Below are 17,783 nucleotides of genomic sequence, written 5' to 3'. Positions count from 1 at the left end.
TTGTTTAGCCTTCCGTATCTCAATAACACAAAAAATAAGAACAACATCGTGTATTGTTAAAACAACTATGATTGTTTACTAAATAAATCTTCTGGGTCTATAAATAAGAGTGGGAATTGAGAAATTAATGAGAATCACTGGAATACCTGGAGTACAGTAACACCTCGGGTTAACGGACCTCAACTTACCGGATTTCTGTGCTTATCAGCTGTAATATTATGGTTATTTTTTGCTATTCTACCATCTTAAATGTGAGATATTTTTACATAATCAACTTGAATTAAATGTTAAGTTAGTTACAAATTAGGTTAGATTAGGAATTATGCGAAATCGCTTTTAGTTAGTTACAAGTTAGTTTAGGTTAAGAATTATGTGAAATTGCTTTTAGTTGTTACAAGTTCGTTTAGGTTAGGAATTACGTGAAATCGCTTTTAGTTAGTTACAAGTTAGTTTAGGTTAGGAATTATGTGACATCACTTTTAACTAGTCACAAGTTAGTTTAGGTTAGGTACTACGTGAAATCGCTTTTAGTTAGTTACAAGTTAGTTTCGGTTAGGAATTATGTGAAATCGCTTTTAACTAGTTACAAGTCAGTTTAGGTTAGGTATTACGTGAAATCGTTTTTAGTTAGTTACAAGTTCACTTAGATTAGGAATTGTGTGAAATCGCTTTTAGCTACAAGACATCTAGAACATATTCGAGGGTAGGCTATAACATCATAGGGTCTTTGTTACTTGGCGGAGAGCCATAAAATCCTACGATCATTTTTTGCTATGCTGCCATCCTAAATGTGATACATTTTTAAGTAAATCTTCTCAAGCCGAATGATTAAGTAAAAGTTAGTTTACTTAGCTGTAAGATATCTTAGAATAAATATTCAGGTGCAGGCTATAATATCATAGGGTATTCAGTACTTGACGGCCTTTGTTACTTATCAAACAGCCATAATTCTACTATTATTTTATGCTATGCTACCATCTTAAAAGGGATACATTTTTAAAGAAATCTCTTAAACTGAATGTTAAGTTAGTTACAAGTTAGCATAGGTTAGTAACTATGTGGAATCGCTGTTAGCTGCAAGAGATCTAGGATAAATATCCAACAAGAGATCTAGGATAAATATCCAAGTGCAGGCTATAAAATATATAAGGTTTTCGGTACGTAACGGACTTCGTTGCTCATCGGAAAGCCAGGCCCCAAGAGTGTCCGTTAAGTTGAGGCGCTTCTAAAGGGATTAAGACTCACCCTGTCCTCAGCCATCTGGTGGTCGAGCGACTGAGTCTTGCGGTACAAGGTCGACTTCTGCCCTTTGGATAAGGGCTTGAGCCCTCCTCTCTGGGCACTTCTGGGCCGCAGGGGAGGACCCTCGTCGTCGGTGTCCAGGTCTGACAGTGCTCTGTGGGAGGAGGAAGGTGTCCTTATGAAGAAAGAGGTATGGGAGATTATTATATAAAGATTACTGCTGGCGTTTAAGTGTTTATATGAGTTGGATTCAATCTAACCTGGTGTCTAAGCGTGTAACCAATTTATGTCACTCTATAATCCCTGAGGAGGAAGGTATCCTCATGAAGAAATAGGTATGGGAGATCATTATATGAAGATTATAGTCTGGGCCTAAGTGTTTCTAAGGTTATAAATCATTTTGTGGGACTTTTATAATCCCTAAAAATTCTCAATACATTGGTCAAGAGGTTTTCACTCGTAAACAAAAAATAAAAATATATAAAAAGTTCTTTTCATCGTATTCAAAAAAACTTTTTCTTTTCACGTATAAAAATTATTATAAATCAGACTTTATAGGTACAAGCATATATTTTTTTACTTCTACAAAACTCCTTCTGTTGACAAACTACAAGAAAAGACAAAACAAGATGCTACTTAATTAGTACTTACAAGGATTAAGTCTAATTTAATCTTATCGTAACCTGACCTCCCATTACGTAACCTAACCTAGCAAGAAGCATCCTTGTAGTTCAAATGATCGACTGCATTTTCTTTCCTGTTTATAATATCACTAACCAAGTGTCAACAGAAGATTTACTAATCACTATTTGCAGCTGTAGGGTAGGTGGCTATTGCTACCTATCTAGATACTAAAAGTAATTACATATATATAAACACAGCTGTAGGGTAGGTAACTATAGCTAGCTTAGATACTACAAGTAATTACATATATATAAACACATCATAAAGTTGTAACATATTTATATGAAAGATCTGACACACAGAATTTCCACTATTTTGATGCAATGTTGTGTTTTCTCTCCCCATGCCATTCTACATTTTCTAATATTCTTTTTTTTTATCTTTTAATTATTGTTTCCTTATATCTCGTCATTCCCTGAATGTTATCCAAGTACATCTTGTAATGATAAGAAAGACAAACGAATTACATATTAAAGAAGAAGAATAGATTCTATAACTGATCGAACAGTTTGACATTCGAGTTCACAGTCTGCTTGAAAACGCCTTAAGAATAAAAGGCAAAAGATCTGTCACTCCACTGTCTCAATCACCTCGTGACCAAATGTTCTGTTTACATTTCATATCCCGCTGTTATTCTTCTTCTTTTCCTTTTACGAAGGACTTCCTGATTCCCCTCCTTGCTTCCAGGAAAGACTGCTTTTGATGAAACATCTAAGGGCCTGAATTCTGCTTCCCAGAGATGAAGTGTCTTCAAAATATTGCGAGTAAATATGAGTACTTCCAGGTAAAACTAAACTAGACCTACAAGCTGCCTTTCTCATGAATGCATGCGAATGATGGAAGTATACTGATATCATTTTAAGATAAGACTCAGTAAACAGTCATGAATAATGACTATAATGTAACTGCAAATGATGGAAGTTTAGTGATATTACTATAAGATAAGACTCAGTAAACAGTCGTGAAGGATATCTATAATTTACATAGCTATATAAACAAACGTCTATTCAAGTCGACAGACAGGCAATAGTAGAAGCTATTATTATTGAAACAATGTCAAGCAAGAAGTATTTAAGGGCCTTCCTAATTTCTTTAGCTAACGAACAGTTCACCTTTCTTTATAGTGGAAACACCGAGACAGGCAAAAATGCCATAATTAAGAAATAAAAATTGCTTGTTAATGGATTATCACGCCATAAGTGATAACTGAACCTCCCTCTCCTCTCTCTCTCTATCTATATATATATATATATATATATATATATATATATATATATATATATATATATATATATATATATATATATATATATATATATATATATATATATATATATACAGAGAGAGAGAGAGAGAGAGAGAGAGAGAGAGAGAGAGAGAGAGAGAGAGATCCCAATCCCTCTCCCCATCACAATTCTCAGAACCTCCCTTCCGACAAGAGAGAGAGAGAGAGAGAGAGAGAGAGAGAGAGAGAGAGAGAGATGGGGGGGTCACCTGACCTCCCACCCGAAGGTCCTTCAGTAATTCACTGAGGTCACCATCTGCGACAACGCATAACAAAGTAGTGACAGGGTCAGGCGGAAAGGTCAGAGGTGAGAGGGGATGATAAGACGGCCGAAGCCAAGTTAGGTCAGAGGTTATTGCTAGGAATAGCCCAGAGATAGGGTCATTTCCACGTGGTCTTTGTTTCGCTTCCAGAAACATGACAATATCTTGACTTCCCACTAAATGAGAAACAAGACAAAGTATAGAGTGACATCTCACTGAATAAAAGGCCACGACAAAATACAATGTGATTTCAAACTCAATAAGAAACTTATAAAAAATGTAGTGTGACTTCCCACTAAATGAGAAGCATGACAAATTGCAATCCTGACTTCCCACTGAGTCAGGAAACTTGACAAAATGCAGTTCTGACTTCCCACTGAATCAAGAAACATGACAAAATCCAGTCGTGATTTCCCACTGAACCAAGAAACATGACAAAATGCAGTCCTGACTTCCCACTGAATCAAGAAACATGACAAAATGCAATATGACTTCCCACTGAATCAAGAAACATGACAAAATGCAATCCTGACTTCCCACTGAATCAAGAAACATGACAAAATCCAGTCCTGATTTCCCACTGAATCAAGAAACATGACAAAATGCAACCCTGGCTTCCAAATCAAGAAACGTGACAAAATGCAATATGACTTCCCACTGAATCAAGAAACATGACAAAATGCAATCCTGACTTCCCACTGAATCAAGAAACATGACGAAATGCAATCCTGACTTCCCACTGAATCAAGAAACATGACGAAAATGCAATATGACTTCCCATTGAGTCAAGAAACATGACAAAATTGCAATGTGACTTCCCTCTGACTCAAGAAACATGACAAAATGCAATTCTGACTTCCCACTGAATCAAGAAATGAAACATGAGAAAATGCAATCCTGACTTCCCACTGAATCAAGAAACATGACAAAATGCAATTCTGACTTCCCCCTGAATCAAGAAACATGACAAAATGCAATCCTAACTTTCCACTGAATCAAGAAACATAACAAAATGCAACCCTGGCTTCCCACTGAGTCAAGAAACATGACAAACATTCAGTATGACTTCCCACTGATTGAAGAAACATGACAAAATGCAATATGCCTTCCCACTGAAATAAAAAAAAAAGACAAAAATGCAATATGACTTCCCACTGAAATAAAAAAAAAATGACAAAAATGCAATATGAATTCCCACTGAATCAAGAAACATGACAAAATGCAACCATGACCTCCACATTCAAAATAATCTTACAATATTTTCTGCCGTGTATAAAAACAGCAAGGTTCATCTGTCAAATTTATTTTAATTGGAAACTACAGAGTGATGTCTACCAAATATTTTTAGTTATTAAATCTGGCGCAGTAGGGTTTTATCAATATTCGTGAATGACAATAATTTTGGCCACTTAATATATCTTAGTGCATTCCTGTATGAATGATTTCATACTTCCCATCATGTATTTATCTATTTATTAATTTATTTGTTGTTTTGATTCCAGCATGAAGACAAAATCAATACAATGCGCCACTCACCTGCGGAATGATGGCGCCCTCTTCAGTCTGTCTTTGTCGTCAAACAGGTTGTACATCCTCTTCATCTCGTCCATTGTCCTACAGGCCTTCTTGAGAGCCTCTGTGAACTCCTCCTTCGTTCTTGGTTTGGGCTCTCCAGCTGTGGTTCAGATATCAAATATAAAATAAGAATAAACAGGAGATACTTAGTTATTACTTAACCTAACCTAACCTAACACCTCAAACTTAGCGTACTTCTGTACTTAACGGATTATCAAATCTAAAAGTTGAGTGAACATGAGCTACTTAATCAACACCTAACCTAACCTACCATCTTCACCTTATGGACCTGAGCTTAAAAAGACTTCTTTAATACCTAATCTAACCTAACCTAAAGCCTTCATCTTAACGGACCTAAATTTAAAACGCTTCTTTAATACCCAACCTACTCTAACCTCACATCTTCACCTTAATGAACCTAAACTTAACTGCAAAACTCTACGGACTTCTGTACTTATCAGAACTCTATGGACTTCTGTACTTATCAGCTACATTGCTACCATTTAGATGCAATAATTATTAAATTAATCTCTTGAAGTGTAAAGTACAGGTCTGTTTAGGCCAGGAACTACGTGGAATTGCTGTCAGCTATAAGATATCTAGAAAATATCCAAGTACAGGCTGTAAATATCGGGTCTTCGTTACTTAGAGGACTTTTTGTTACCTGTCAGAAAGCCAGACCAACAAAGTGTCCGTTAAGGTGAGATGCTACTTATATCTCAATACAAGTAAATAACTGATTCAGTTCTACTTTGTGAAGTATATCTTTAAGAAGCCTTCAACCTTTCATATTAATTAATAATTATCCCAACTGAAAACATCAGCCTATCAGGTACAATACTGAAATATTGGTCTCGGTAAAACTCACGTAATCTGGTGAGAGAGCTGTCACGCCCATCAATGCCCTCTCCCAAGACTAGAGGAGCCAAATCCTTCACCAGTTTCATCTGAAAGAAGAAGAAATGTTGTCAGTTTTCCTTTCAAAACAGTTCTTTCAGAAATGTGAGTTTTCCTGTCAAAACAGACAGATAATTCTTATCTTGAATCTGTCTATCATGAATGGGTCGCCATGTTGCAAGTGACACAGATAATGAGGGGAAATATTTGTCGTTTTTATTTATTTTAAAAAGGTTGTCAATCCATGAAAGTGACAAGAGATATCAGTAAGATAACAACACGAGTTGTTGCTTTGACAACTATCAAACAGAATTTTATTATGTTTTAAATATTTATATTAAGTATGATGGGGCCTATGCATAACTCAATTCATAACCAGAATAATTTGTTTTACCTAAATGATCTATGTATATGTATATATATATATATATATATATATATATATATATATATATATATATATATGTATGTATATATACATACATATATATATATAATATATATATATATATATATATATATATATATAGAACATCACATTAACCTTCTTCCAACTGTAGTTAATCTGATATAAATATTCTTTGAAGCATTTTTGTTTTCCAGTGCAATTATAAAGATCGCAGTTCTCAGAATCGTCTTTCCACGTCAATATTCTCAAAACTGGAATCAAGTAGCTACGTAACCGTTGACAGAAACTCAGGATATCTTTTCTCTTGCTGTCCAATCACTCCTACTCCTTTTAACTAATCTTAAGCCGTGAATAGGCCTACGTGCCCCAGTGCTTGGTATGACAGCCTAAATTTCATCAAAATATTCAGTCCAAAATATCAAAAAGTGCCAAAGTGCATACCTTAGAAGGCTGAAGACCTAACAAGTAGCAAGAATCTCCTAGTTTGAAGGAAAGGAATCAGTTAAAACGTCAAAAAATCTCAAAAAAGTGTCATAAATGTACGAAAGACCACACCTCGGAAGGATGAAGACCTGACTAGTGGCAAGAATTTCTTAATCTGAAGAAAAACAATCAGTTAAAACGTCAAAAAATGTAAAAAAAAAAAAAAAAAAGTCTCCGTGTCAAAAAAGTATCAAAAAGTTTCTAAAAATAAGTGCCAAAGTGCACAAAAAGTGCCCAAGTGCACAAAAAGAGCCCACTTCAGAAGGCGGAAGACCTGACTAATGGCAAGAGTCTCTTAATTTGGGAAAACCTCTGTCATTTTGAGGCAAAATGACACATAAGTAGAGCTATTTCCATCCACATCCTTTTCCATAATTGGGATCCGATTTTAGATTCGAGAGGTTAGATAATGACTGGTGTTTAAGCATAAGTAAGAGGCTGCCTCTAATGGACAGGTAACTGTATACGTAATTGGTCTCTTAAGTGGCGTCTTCGCCGTCAGATGTCTTTTTGTTGATTAAATGCTTTCGTCTAGATCCTTGTTGATACTGGCTTGCTCTAGATGGGTCTTCAGATTCGTCAGAATTATGTCAGTTGGATGTAAATCGATAAAAGCTAGAAAATGTGTGTATATGTATATATATATATATATATATATATATATATATAAATATATATATATATATATATATATATATATATATATATATATATATATATATATATATATATACACATTATATATGTATATATATACACATTTAAAAATCGAAGGATTTGGAAAAAATTCGAAAACGTCCTCAGCATATAATCTCTCTCTCTCTCTCTCTCTCTCTCTCTCTCTCTTGCACCTATGGAAATTTCTTTTCCTAGCATTTAAAATTTGCCTATAATTCTTTCTCCCTCTCTCTCTTTATTGCACCTAAGCAAACTTTTCCTAGAATTTAAAATTTGACTATACTCTCTCTCTCTCTCCCTCTCTCTCTCTCTCTCTCTCTCTGTCTTCTTTTAACTCGGCCAATAAGAATTTCTTGCCTACCATTCGAATTAAACGAAGACGCTATATCCGGTTGGAAACAGCCTATTAGAAACAGTTTAGGTCATTTTCTCCCAAAAATTACAAATTGACGACTAACTCAGACAAGGACAGAATATTCAGATTCGAGCTTCTTATGGAACACTTATATTTATAGATATTTCTTCAGGTGACACTAAAATTTTAAGTGAAAAGTTTGTTTTACCAAAACTTCTCGTGAATTTCTTGCAGTTAAGAGCGAACAGCTGGCATCACAGGAAGTATTTATACTGCTATTCTCGAAACGATATTCAAAACATCTTTCAAGTAACTCCTGTCTTTTGTTCTCATTTCTTATTCATTCAAATCACATCTTGCGATATCTTAGAAAACTTTAAATTGGTGGGAGAGCAAGTGGAAAAAAATATGTTCTTTGTATTACAACTGCAAATACTGTGTCATTTTCTGGCATCTGGGTGAATACTACTCAGTTTGCTAGGAGTTTTATTTTGGCTACAACTGAAATATAGAATAGTCTGCCTTGTGCAGTTGTGAAGTCTTCTGATTTCCGAATATTCAAGCGAAGAGAAAATTCATTCCTGCTCTCTGCTGCTGCTGCTGACGTCTGAATTTCGGGTGTATCGGTTTTATTTTCTATTCCCTCATATTTATCTGTTTATCACCTTTTCCTATAACCTCTCTCTCTCTCTCTCTCTCTCTTTCTCTCTGTATGTGCAGGCTGATTTCCCTTTGGGGCCTTCTTGGGTTTATATGGTCTGTTGACTCTGTCCACAAGGGTTTTCAGCTGACTTAAAGAAAAATTCTAATTGGCTAAGCATTTTAATTCCACCTTGAAATGTATAGACCAATATCCATCTGATGATCGTGATTCCTGCCCCATAAGCTGGAACATGAGATGTCCCATTTAAATAAAAATACTTTAGATCAAGTCAGTTCCTTGGATGTCCTTGGACAAGCTGTCATAACATACAGATTTAAATGGAGTTTAAATTTAGCGATACCTGACTTGATGTCCTTGCAAATTACCATGCTTGCTAAAATAATAATATACTAAGAATATCTCTGCAGGCTGTTTAATGATTTCCTAAACACACTGCACATTAGATCTATAGCCACTGTGTAAGATGTGTTCACTACAGTGCCATTGTAACCTTTCAAGTTTTCCAACTCATAGCAGATATCCTTTTGCTTTTTACGTGCAGGGTCACCGGCCATTCATGTCTGATACACTAAAAGAGAGCCTGTAGAAGAGCTTTAAAAAATTAACACTATTGTTTGGTGGAACAGAAACAACTCGTATATGGTAAAACTGCTGCCTAATCCTTGAATAAGCTCAAGAAATAAGTCAGCCTTTCCCGTCAATGGTCTTATTGCTCTTATTTACCAGACAAAGGTTTTATCTATGGCCTCCTAACAATTGCGATATCCGCGATCTTATCATAGGTAAATTTCCATAAAGTAGCAACTTTGCACGAGCACAGGCCAACGCGTTAAGTTAGACGAAATGAACAATTCAAGACCCTGAGGAACGCGAATAATTAATAGGATTCCAGAGAGGTGCTTTCTGAACCCTCTGGCTACTTATCAATATTTACGTTCCTGGAAATCCCATTTCCACATCTGGAATAGTTAGAAATGAAGAAAATCTGTTCTCACGCCCTCCCTTTCTCTCTCTTGAGTCCTGAGGTGTGCTTTCTGAACCCTCTGGAAACTTAACAATATTCCGCCTTCCTGGAAACCCTATTTCCAGACCTGGAAAATCTGGACGTGAAGAAAATTTGCTCTCACTCTTTCTCCATACCTCTGTCTCTCTCTTTTGATTCCTGAATAGGCCCAATAAGGTTCCGGAGGCTTGCTTCCAGAACCATCTGCAAACTCAAAAATATTCTCCCTTCCTGGAAATCCTATTTTCAGGTCTGGGGGAAACTAGGAATAAAGAGAGCCTGCTCTCACTATCTCCAAATCTCTTGGTTCCTGAATAGGGTTCCAGAGGCGTGCTTTCTGAAACATCTAGCTACTTATCAATATTCAGCCTTCCTGGAAATCCTATCTCCAGGTCTGGAAAAGCTAGAAGTGAATAAAATTGGTTCTCATACTCTCTCTTTCTCTCTCTCTCTCTCTCTCTCTCTCTCTCTCTCTCGGTTTATGAACAGGATTCAAGAGGGGTGCTTTCTGAACCCTCTGGAAACTTATCAATATTCTGCCTTCCTGGAAACGCTATTTCCTGGTCTGGAAAACCAATAAATGAAGACAGTTTGCTCTCACGCTCTCCCTCTCCCTCACTGGTTCCTGGATAGGATTCCAGAGTCGTGCTTTCTTAACACTCTGGAAACTTATAAATATTCTCCCTCCTTGGAAATACAATTTCCAGGTCTGGAAAAACTAGAAATAAAGAAAATTATCTATCTCTCTCTCTTTTGGTTCCTGAATAGGGTTCCACGGGCGTGCTTTCTAAACCCTCTGGAAACATCAATATTCTGCCCTCCTGGAAATCCTACTGCCAGGTCTGGAATAGCTAGAAATGAAGAAAATTCTCTCTCTCTCTCTCTCTCTCTCTCTCTCTCTCTCTCTCTCTCTCTCTCTCTCTCTCCTCCTGAATAGGATTCCAGAGGTGTGGTTTCTGAACCCCCTGGAAACTTATAAGTATTCTGCCTTCTTGGAAACTATTTCCAGGTCTGGAAAAGAAGTTAGAAATAAAGAAACTGTTCTTACTACCTCTCCCAGTCTTGGTTCCTTACCTCGTCACTCAGCCTCTCCATTTTAGTCTGTTGGTTGAGGTGTTCCCTGGACGTTCCGAGGAACTTGTCTCTCATGGCCTCGCGTTCCACCTCCGTCCTGTCCTTCTCCCTGCGGAGCTTCTCGTTGATCTGGCGGAGTTTGGCGTGGGCCTCGCGTAGTTCCAGGAGGTCTCGTTGTAGCTGGAATGGTTTTAGACAGATTATCGGAAAGATAGAGAGGATGTTCAATGTTATTTCCTGGGAGGTCATAAAGAAATGACCTATAGTTATCTTCAATATACTTTTATGGATTTAGGTAGGTAAATGGAAAGAAGGAGAGGGTTTTTCAATGTTATTTCAAGGGAGGTCCATAAAGAAATGGCCTATAGTCTATCTGTAATTTATTTCTATGGATTTAGGAAGATAAATGGAAAGATAAGATATAATTTCGAGAGAGGTTCATAGAGAAATGACCCATAATTTCCCTTTATGATATTTTCTTGTTTCCAAAAACAACCATTAAATGTTAATGATATTTGTTTCATGTCTGCAAAGTAATCCATTAAATCTTAGAGTAATACCTGTCTGATCTAGAGTAATTATTTCCTTTGAGCCTTGCCTTCAAATCCAGTGCATAATATAATAACAGGATTATTTCTAAGAAATTCACAATGTCGTGAAAAATCTTTATACGATACAAATCCACAGTTACATAAATAATTACAAAGACTTTCGAACACGTGAATTGCGTTCCTCCTCAGTAATTATAAATAATGCAATTTATATTCATATAATTGTGGATTTTTGTCGTATCACTGGATTATCACTATTTCGTTTGGATAAAAATAAATGAGTCTTTGCTTCAAGAGGATTATACAAAACACACAAGATAGCTTTCATTTATGATTAACCAACAGCAATGAAGGGACTTTAAAAAACTTTGGATCCTAATGTGAAATTCAAGTGCAAATTTATGGAATGATGCCACTATTTTTTCTATTATTTTTTGTTTTACTAATGTTCCTTCAGCAATTTCGTTTATATATTCAAAAACAAGAATGAACCTTAAGAATCAAGGAATTTTAACAACTTTGAATCTTACTATGAAATTGAACTGCAAATTCACGGAATTATATCAACATTTCCTGTATTATTTACAATGTTCTCTCAGCAACTTCGTTTAAATATTCAAAACAAGAATGAACACCAAGAATCAAGGAAAACTTATTTTATTTCTCCTGAAACAGATTTATTTTCAAATATCCTTAATCTGTTCATTTTCAGACGTATGGATAGTTATGCAAATCTCAAGGAAGGAACCAGGTGTCAGTGACCCAGGTATTTTGTGCCCACTGGTATTTCCTAATTAACTGATTTCGAAGGGTTTATGTGTATTCAATCAATACCAACATTCTGGACAAGGAATCTGCCACCTTCCTAGCTATGGCGTTGAGCCGAGCTCTCAACGGGACAATTGGGCGTTAATTAGGGAGTCTACGAACAAAGAAGGACTATAAACAGGAGGCTATAGGGTCGACTCACCTCCTGAACCTTTGACTTGGTGTCTGAACTCTCTTGGCCTACAGTTTTCTTCAGCTGGTCTATCTTCCTCTTGGACTCCAGCCTCTCCAGATCTCGTTCTCGCTCGACTTCGTACAAAGTCTGGAAAAAAGATTCAGAGATTCAAGTAGGTGCTGGTGACCCGAAAGCACAGAAGAAGGAGGAAGATTGATGTGTGGTTATGTCATTAAAGATAGAGGAAACAGACAGTTAACATAAGATATTGGCAGCTCTGACAGTGATTAAACTAAAGATAGAAAGATAACACAGGCTCTTGACAAGAGGGTTAGTTTAGCTGACCAAAAAAGTCGTTCCGTCATTATTTAAGTTAAAGGCAGCAGACAGAATAAACAGGCTATTGACAGGAGATAGTTTATCTGTACCAATAAGTGGTTCTGTTATTAAAGCTGAAGAAAGTAGACAGTTAACACAGGCTCTTGACGGGAGGGCTAGACTATTTGTACCAATAAGTAGCTCCGCCATTAAGTAAGTTATGGAAAGTAGACATTTTAGTTAGGCTCTGAAAGCGAAGGCTTGATTATCTGTACCAATAAGTAAGTTACGGAAAGTAGACAGATAACACAGGTTCTTTCAGGGAAGGCTAGATTATATGTACCAATAAGTAGTTCGGTCATTAATCAAACAAAAGACAGAAAAATAACAAAGGGCCTCAAGGTGAGGCTTAACCTAGATCTACAAATAAGTGGTCCTGTCTTTAAGTTAAAGAAAGTAGACAGATAAAACAGGCACTTGACAGCAGTTACTTTACCTGTACCGATAAGCAGGTCTCTCACTGAGTAAATTAAAGAAAGTAAACATTTACCAAGAGATCTTGATGTGAGGGACAATTTAGCTTTACCAGTAATAGTTCTGTTTTAAGTAAGTCATATCAAAGCAGACAAATACTCAAAACGTTTCATGTTTAAAGAATGGTCACCAGATTCAAAATGTAGCTATTATGAACTCGTCTAGGAACAGGATAACTCAGCTTTGTGTGTACTTAACGTCTGGATTTTAGTTGACTTTTATGCCAAGAACTGCAGACTCTCGAATTTTGTCAGTAAGGTCTCTAAAGAATTATGACAAAATTATAGTGAGGTTACATGGAAAACATCTAGGAAAATACATCTCTCTCTCTCTCTCTCTCTCTCTCTCTCTCTCTCTCTCTCTCTCTCTCTCTCTCTCTCTCTCTCTCTCTCTCTCTCTCTCTCTCCCCACAAACTACAGATCATCAAGAAACCAAAATGATGGTAAACTGTGAAAAAATATATAACAATCAATCAAAGAATAAAATAAAATAAAATAAAATAAAATAAAATAAAAATCAAATACTGAAAAATCTAAAGAAAACCAGTCCAAGATTTGTATACCTGTCTGAGATCCTTGGCCAAGGTTGCGGTCTCCTGAATGAGTCTCTGCTGTTCCTCTCTCTCTTTCTGCCAGTTGAGTTCGAGTCGAGTTCGAAGACCAGGAACTCTTCTGGAGCCACCGCCCAGAAGTCTGTCCTCTTCGTACTGAGATGGGGGAAAAGATTTTGGTTTAACTGAGGGTACAACGTAAAAGATGGATGGGCTTAGTAATACCTCAACTTGGACCTAAAATTAGCGGACTTGTGTACTTACCAGCTGTGTTATTGTGACTGGGGGCGGGGAGAAGATTTTGGTTTAATTGAAGCTTATTTCGTCATGTACGAATTAAAAGACAGATGGACTTAGTGTTACCAGGAATAATGCTTTAATTATCCCTCTCCATATACAGTGACACCTCAACTTAACGGACCTAAACTTGGCGGACTTCTGTACTTATCAGCTGCGATATTATGATTGGGGGGAAAATATCTTGGTTTAACTGAAGCTTATTGCGTAAGGCACAAAGTGCGATTAAACAGGCCGTGTTACTAGGAATAATGCATTAATTATTTCTCTCCATATTCAGTAACTCCTCAACTAAACAAACATAAACTTAGCGGACTTCTGTGCTTATCAGCTGCAATATTATGGTTATTTTTTGCTACGCTCCATCTTAGATATGATACATTTTTAAACAAATCTCTTGAACTGAATGTTTAGTGTGAAATACAGATTGGTTCAGCTTAGTAACTATGTGGAACTCCTGTTAGCTGTAAGATAACTAGGAAATATTCAAGTGCAGACTACCAGATAGGGTCTTTGTTACTTTACGAACTTGTAACTTATCAGGACGCCAGAACCCCAAAGTGTCTGTTAAGCTGAAGTGATACTGTATTTGTTATTGTTGAGTTTAATTAGTTTCTAGACGTGAGAAAATCATGGCTGAAGATGCCTTCTGTTGCTTCTTGAATCGACAAAGATTGTGGCACTTGCATGGGTTATGTCATGAAAATCTTATTCAATATTTTGCATCACCTAATGGTGGCGCCTTTCAGAACCTACTATTACGAGCTTAAACCTAAATCTACAGAGGCAATCAAGGTCTATAAGAACCTACTATTCCCAGTAGAAATCTAAATCTACCGAGGTCACTTATAACCTCTGAACTGGTTGAATAAGGTCAGGATATAGACTCTATAGAGGGTATAATGATAAATGGTAAGACAAATGCTTGAATTTGTTTCATCCCATTTTTTTTAGAAATAATGTCTTGATCTGATTCAGTTTTTACGCCACTTAATGATAGGCCGTTCAGAACCTACCACTGCTAATTATAATCTAATCTTCAGAGGTCAATCAGGTTACGCATGACCTCTGACCCCTGACTGAATAATCCAAGACTGACCTCATTCAGCTTCGTCTGGAGATCGCAGAGTTGGATCTCATAGTTGGTCTTCTGGTCTATGATGTCGTTCTTCATCTTGGCGTTCTCGATCTTGGCATCAGCCAGCTTGTCCTCGAACTCTGTGACCTGAGACTGGAGTTCCTGCGTCTCCTGGAGGTGCTGTTGGGCCTGGAGGTCGAAGGGAGGGGGAGATGGAACACAGGAGAGAGAGAAAGAGAGAGGGAGGTTAGTTTGAAATGTCCTGAGTGACTGGAAGTGGTGATCAAAGCTGCCAAAAGCTGCTGAATCTCTCTATTTTCCAAAATGACAGAAAATGCAGTGAAATAATGAGGTGAGGGGTATCTATAGAAGTTGTTTTTATAGACATTTTTCTAGATCTATATCATACAGGACTTTACAGGCTAAAATATATCCTAAGGGACTTGATATTCTTTCATAAAAATTATTCAAAAACTATATCCAAAAGGACTTCTCAAGCTACATTATTTCCTAAGGTTATCACAGGATATCATATATCCTAAGGGACCTCATAATCCTTCTCTACAGTATGTATTCAAAAGGACTCTTTAATGACTGATAAAATACATCCTACTGATTATACAGTAGGACTCTGCTCACTAAAAATACTAAATAAAAACTAATCCTGTTTAGGATTTATTTGTTTCAAGGACCTAAACAGAATGAAAAATCTTAAGGCAAAAATGAAGTCCTATCATTAATTGAAAAACCTAGAAAAATATATGTATAAAAATTAGGGTTAATGCCAAAAAATAAATACTGGAAATTCCTTAGGAATCTCATTCCATCTAAAATCTATCTTCAAAAAATTCCAAATAAAGTTATGATGAGAGTAATGATGAGACTGCATTGTCCTTCGTAAGCCAAAAAAAAATTGTTAAAAAAAACATTAACCCAAAACGTGGCTGCTTGATGCTTGAAGCACATCGTTAGGGCTGTCATACTTTAATTTCTTTTTAAAAGCAACATTGTATTCTCCACCCAGCGCCTTTTATAAACTATAAAAGCTTTAGCCAAGCGTGAGCTCTTCTTTTTATTTTAATGAACAGCTACAAATATATATATACATAAAAACACTAAGAAGTTGCTTTCTAAAACCATTTATTGGCAGGTTATGCTTTGCGTGACCACCCGTTCAGGTAACCGTTTCACTCGACTGCTAATTAATTGCAGATAAGGCCCGGAGGTGGTCTGCCTGATTTGACGGATTCTGTAGTTGAAATAAGCCTGATTTCTCGATTCTGGATGTCCTCTGGTCATAATAAGCCTGATTTTAACGATTCTTCATGTCCTCTTGTTAAAATAAATCTGATTTTAATGATTCTGGATATCCTCTATTCACAAAAAAGCCTGATTTTAACGATTCTGGATGTCGTATAGTTATAATAAGCCTGATTTTAACTATTCTGGATGTCCTCTAATTAAAGTAAGCCTGATTTTAACGATTCTGGATGTCCTCTAGTTAAAATAAGCCCGATTTTAACCATTCTCTACGTCCACTAGTCACAAAAAGCTTGATTTTAACGATTCTGGATGTCCTCTAGTTAAAATAAGCCTGATTGTAACCATTCTGGATGTCCTTTTGTCGCAAAAAGCTTGATTTTAACGATTCTGGATATCCTCTGGTCATAATGCGCCTGATTTAATATAGGGAGTTAAATTTGGATGCTTTATCACATAGCGACATTAAGTGGTATAAATAGTCAGACTGAACATATCTGGACACCACTGCATTAAATTAAGCCCGATTAACATTCAGTCTAACTAAATGGTACATCCATTAGTTATATTATCACATATGCACCGAATATGGGAACGTATTTTAGTCTAGCAATACATCTTATAGAGAAATGTGATGTATTATGCTAATCTTACATTATGTCTAGTGTCAGGAATTCAGGAAAAAAATATTTAGCCGTCAATATCTAATTTCAAAATTTTTGTTACTCCACTAACGAACAAAGACTTTTGAGATAAATGCGTCACATAATTAAGACAGAAATTTTAGTCAAGATTTATAAAATTATTGAGAATCAAATGGAGAAAATATATGATGGAATACTGAATTACATCCTTGTGTAAAAATAGACTCTCAGTAAATGACTGAATCATTTGGGAACATGGTCTGATTTGAAATAAATTATTTTGCCAATATACAGCTCGCTTCCATAAAAATATATGGTTACACTTTAATAATTAGAAACTTGATTACTACAGTATTTTACCTGTAATATAGGCGTTACAAAACATCTGATTGATGGTATTTAGGGATTAAAGTTCATAAACAATTTGTCTTAAATTACAAAAACTGAATATCATCTGATTACCAGAAATTATCAGAATTTAACCTTGACAACGTCGGATAATGACAGATTTTTATTGTAAAAATATGTTTAAAAGAATTTCAATATCTCCATCTTGGCATACTGAATATAAACATTTATTAATATGTAATTTTTTCTTACCGAGCACAATGCACTCTTAACGTTTCTCGATTTCTGCACACATTTTAGAAACGCTTGTCACTCCTAAGCCTAAGATCCAAAATTATTAAAAATGAAGTTATTCTGATAACTCCTTTTCTTTCTTAATCTGGATCTGGGCTTAGTAGTAACAATCGTTTCCAAAATGTGTGACGAAATCGAGAGAAGTTAAGAGAGCATTAAGGTTAATAAAAATAATTATACACGTATCTGGAAAAAATGACCAGTAGAATTTAATATACTGTCGTCAATTTTTTCGTCAAATTTGACAACCGAAGGTGACCCTATCCAGAGTTATATGGTTAACTGAACAGGTGACGACCTATTAGCCTTATGAAGTAAATTGATTAATTTATTTTGGCCTGGGTATCAAAAGC

At 36.0% G+C, this 17,783-nt stretch overlaps 1 protein-coding gene across 17 annotated transcripts in view; it reads right to left on the bottom strand.

Annotated features, from left to right (window-relative positions):
* LOC136845355 (early endosome antigen 1) overlaps positions 1-17,783 on the bottom strand; it is a 190,661-nt gene that overhangs the window by 25,698 nt on the left and 147,180 nt on the right. For all 17 annotated transcript variants that reach the window (XM_067115625.1, XM_067115616.1, XM_067115610.1 and 14 more), the window contains 7 exons: positions 14,906-15,073; positions 13,522-13,665; positions 12,134-12,253; positions 10,613-10,792; positions 5,918-5,996; positions 5,011-5,149; positions 1,246-1,396 (listed from right to left, as the gene is read on the bottom strand). In XM_067115625.1, coding sequence (XP_066971726.1) covers positions 1,246-1,396; positions 5,011-5,149; positions 5,918-5,996; positions 10,613-10,792; positions 12,134-12,253; positions 13,522-13,665; positions 14,906-15,073 — 981 coding nt within the window. The remainder of the gene's footprint in view (positions 1-1,245; positions 1,397-5,010; positions 5,150-5,917; positions 5,997-10,612; positions 10,793-12,133; positions 12,254-13,521; positions 13,666-14,905; positions 15,074-17,783) is intronic.

The sequence above is a fragment of the Macrobrachium rosenbergii genome, chromosome 13 (assembly GCF_040412425.1).
Source record: "Macrobrachium rosenbergii isolate ZJJX-2024 chromosome 13, ASM4041242v1, whole genome shotgun sequence".
Taxonomy (NCBI): domain Eukaryota; kingdom Metazoa; phylum Arthropoda; class Malacostraca; order Decapoda; family Palaemonidae; genus Macrobrachium; species Macrobrachium rosenbergii.
Note: the sequence above shows the minus strand (reverse complement) of the source record. Positions and strands in the feature narration are given on the sequence as shown.